Raw genomic sequence first — 3597 nt, forward strand, 5'->3', positions numbered from 1 at the left:
AACACACACACACACACACACACACACACACACACACACACACACACACACACACACACAAACCCCGTTTCCACACACGAATATTATTTTTAAAACATTTTCCACAGGTCCTTGAAGTGCCGCAGTGACCGCAAACCGTTCAGAGCGTTCAGATATCGGCTTTTCCACAACCCGGTTGCCGTGGCTTGACTATAACCTTGACCTTTCCCTTACCTCTCCGCTCCACCTTCAGATTGACCTTTTCTCAAAATACTGTAATGCATAGGTTCAATGCCCTGTTCAACGTTGAAAGGTCATTTAAAAGGCAGGGCTTCCGGTGTCAAAGCGGACCGACACTTGAATTTAGAATTCTGAAGCTGTTGAGAATATTACTGCAATACGCACCAGCCCGAAAAAAAATTAAACCGGCGTTTGTTTGTTTGTTTGTTAGCTTGTTTTTCATACCCATTAAGGCACATCGCTTTAAAATCCCGTTTCCAAATGTTTTTTTCATGAATATGCATAAATTTGAAATATTTGTAAATCATAAAAGATTTTTTTCTGGAAATGAGACGGATAAAATACGATTGTGTCTCTGTTATAGTTATAGATGTTGACAAAAATAAGCTTCATAATAAAAACAACGGCAACGTAAGCCATAGCACTAAAAGCAACGGGAGCGTTTTAGATCTATGTACCTCTCCCTCCCATTCGTGAACGTTCAATTCAGTTGTCCACCTTATGAATTTAACTCCACCACCACCACCACCTTCACCACCACCACCACCACCATCACTACCACAAACGGTAACAACAACAACAGCAGTAGCTAAAACAACAATAACAGCAACAACAACAACAATAAAAACAAAAACAGCAACAGTAACAGCAAACAGCAACCCTTGTTACAACGCCAGCAGCAAAGACTACGAAAGCGTTCGGGGCATTCTCCTTCCTGGCCTGCCATGTATTTTAAATGTACAAAATTACAAGATCTATTCTCCGCAGTTGACCCAACAGAATTCTCGACTTTATAAAAGCCATCGGACTTTTCACGAAATTGTAGATACAATTATTTCAATATTATGTCAATTGTCATTTTAAGATTGACATTTTAACATGACCTTTTAACATTTTAATCTGATCATTTTCCAAAACCAAGACGTGCTGTGAACTGTTGCGACTTGTGTTTCGACGCTCATAATATGACCTTGCAGTTGTGTGCGCCGTAAAACTCTTACTAAACAAACAATAACTCTGCTCTCATAACAGTAACTGAAGCAACTGAATCAAAAACAACAAAGGTTTCTTCGTTTGCTTTCTCCAGGAGCCAAGTAGCCCACCTAAGTAGAAATGATGAGCACCAAGGATTCCAAAAGGGAACCAGATCATATAAGCGTCATCAAGGGTCTTCTCTTTCTTGTCTCTCTCTCCTGCGATGATTTCATTACTGCGCTGTATTAGGAAGTAGATGCGGAACCAGTCACGGATCCAACCTGAAAGAGGAGGAATAACAACTATATTTATAATACTATACTAGATTATAGATTATATGTTGTATATATAACAATAGATGGCTTTAGTATAGTGCGTATTCTCACTCAGCAGCAAGCTCTATCTTCTTTACACTCTATAATATTATTATAAAGTAGAAAAAAGGGGGGGGGGGGGGGAGTTACCCCCACCTCCATCCCATCCCCCAATCCCTCTCTATCTTTTCCCATCATAACCGTTATGTTTCAGTGCGTCAAGTACATCCTAAAAAATTACCTCGGTATGGGATTATACCAGAAACAAAAAAAAATGTTCAATTAAAATATGTGTATTATGGAGTATTCAACGAGACAATGCATTAACGGTGCACGTATGATATAATAGCTATGATTCATTCGATACACATTTTCTGAAAGTAAAGGCAGAAAGCAAGAGAGGCAGGGGGGAGACCTAACAAAAGGTGGGAACAGAACGTAGAAAACTGGCTAAAAAGCTTAACAACTCAGGCAAGCAGAATGGCTTGACACGGAGTGTTTGGTTACAGAAAGGTCCGAGAAGGAACTTCTAACTTCAAGAAAAGCTGACAAGAAGAAGAAGAAGAAGAAGAAGAAGAAGAAGAAGAAGAAGAAGAAGAAGAAAAACACAACAGCAACAACCACAACAACAACAATAACAACATAATATCCAAAAACAAATTTGTTGCGCATCGCCTCCTACTCACCTGTTCCCGCCAGTCCCAGCGTGCATGTGTAGATGAGTCCCCAGTTGGAGCGGTTCATGTAGTAGTGGTGAGCACCCAGAAGACCCAGAGGAGAGAGGCCTAGGGCCAACGCAGGTCTGAAAAATAATAGTGACGTAAGGTTTAACGTCCCTATCAACACTATTAGGTGATTTAGGAGGCTGGAATTCAGAGTTTAACCCCCATCTACGAAAGGACTGAGCCAAATGGGACACAACGTTGGACCGAGCTGAGGTTCGAATCCCCGAACACACAATCTCACGATAACGGGTCCTGTACCCCAACCGCTAGGCTACCTACGCCACCGCAGGTCTGATGTTCTTACAAAGAGATTATATTTAATACTAGAGTTCGTGGCAGTGATGTTCCCCCACGTAAACGAACGGGATGTGCATGAGCCCACTCTGAGACGCTGAACCTCAAGGGCAAGACATGTGCAGCTCAACAGAACGGTGAGTACTTTTCGAGACTCGTGTGGAGACTCGTGTGGATGCGGAAACCTGCAAGCTTGCACTGAAACATGGAGACAGGGTAGGGTTTAATACACTAGAGCTCGTGAGAGCGGGTTGGGGGCACAGATTGTTCATGTAAATGGTGACACGCCGACCATATCGATGAGAGTAAGAAGGCCCCCATGTCTGACACGTGTGACGTCACTGTTGCGGGTTCTTGCATTATATGTATAACCTCTTCAGGTTCTTTTATCGTCATTCACTGTATCATCGGGTAGGTTTAACGCCCCTCTCACTGCATGTCTGATGATCATTGTATCATTGTATAGGTTTTACAACCCTTTCAGTGTATGGCTGATAAACACGGTAAAGTTACCCACTGTATCAGGGTATAAGTTTAACGCTTTCACTGCTGCTCTGGGGATCATTGTAAAGTCATTCATTGTATCATCGTATTGGTTTAATGCCCCTTTCAGTGCATTTCTGCAAACCATTTAAAGGCATTCATTGCATCATTGTAAAGTTTACGTCTTTTACTGCAGGTGTGTGGATCATTGTAAAGTTTTTCATTGTTCCATGGTATAGGTTTAACACCCCTTTCTTTCGGTGCATGTCTGGCGATAATTGTAAAGTCATTCATTGTCTCAATGTAAAGTTTAACCCCTTCACTGCCAGGCTGGTGACGTGGGTAATGGAGCAGGTCATCAAGGTTCATGTAACGCAGGGATTAGCCTCACAGTCCAACCAGAAAGCTCGAGACAGTCTCAGGGCAGGCAGCGTGGGAGTGAAACAGAGAGAGGTAAAGAGAGAGAGAGAGAGAGGGAGAGAGAGAGAGAGAGAGAGAGAGAGAGAGAGGGGGGAAGGGGAGGGAGGGAGAGAAAAAGAGGGAGAGAGAGAGTAAGATGGGTAGAGGGGAAGTGAGAAAGTATGCGC

The 3597-nt window shown here is 42.6% G+C and overlaps 1 protein-coding gene across 1 annotated transcript in view; it reads right to left on the minus strand.

Moving 5' to 3' along the window:
- LOC106013227 overlaps positions 1–2310 on the minus strand; it is a gene marked incomplete at its 5' end in the record, with an annotated part of 4893 nt that extends 2583 nt beyond the window's left edge. The window contains 2 exon segments of the mRNA XM_013088364.1: positions 1323–1475; positions 2195–2310. Of these exon segments, the coding sequence (XP_012943818.1) occupies positions 1323–1475; positions 2195–2310 (269 nt within the window).
- Positions 2311–3597: the final 1287 nt, after the last annotated feature.

This window comes from Aplysia californica, unplaced genomic scaffold, assembly GCF_000002075.1.
Source record: "Aplysia californica isolate F4 #8 unplaced genomic scaffold, AplCal3.0 scaffold00729, whole genome shotgun sequence".
Classification (NCBI taxonomy): Eukaryota; Metazoa; Mollusca; class Gastropoda; order Aplysiida; family Aplysiidae; genus Aplysia; species Aplysia californica.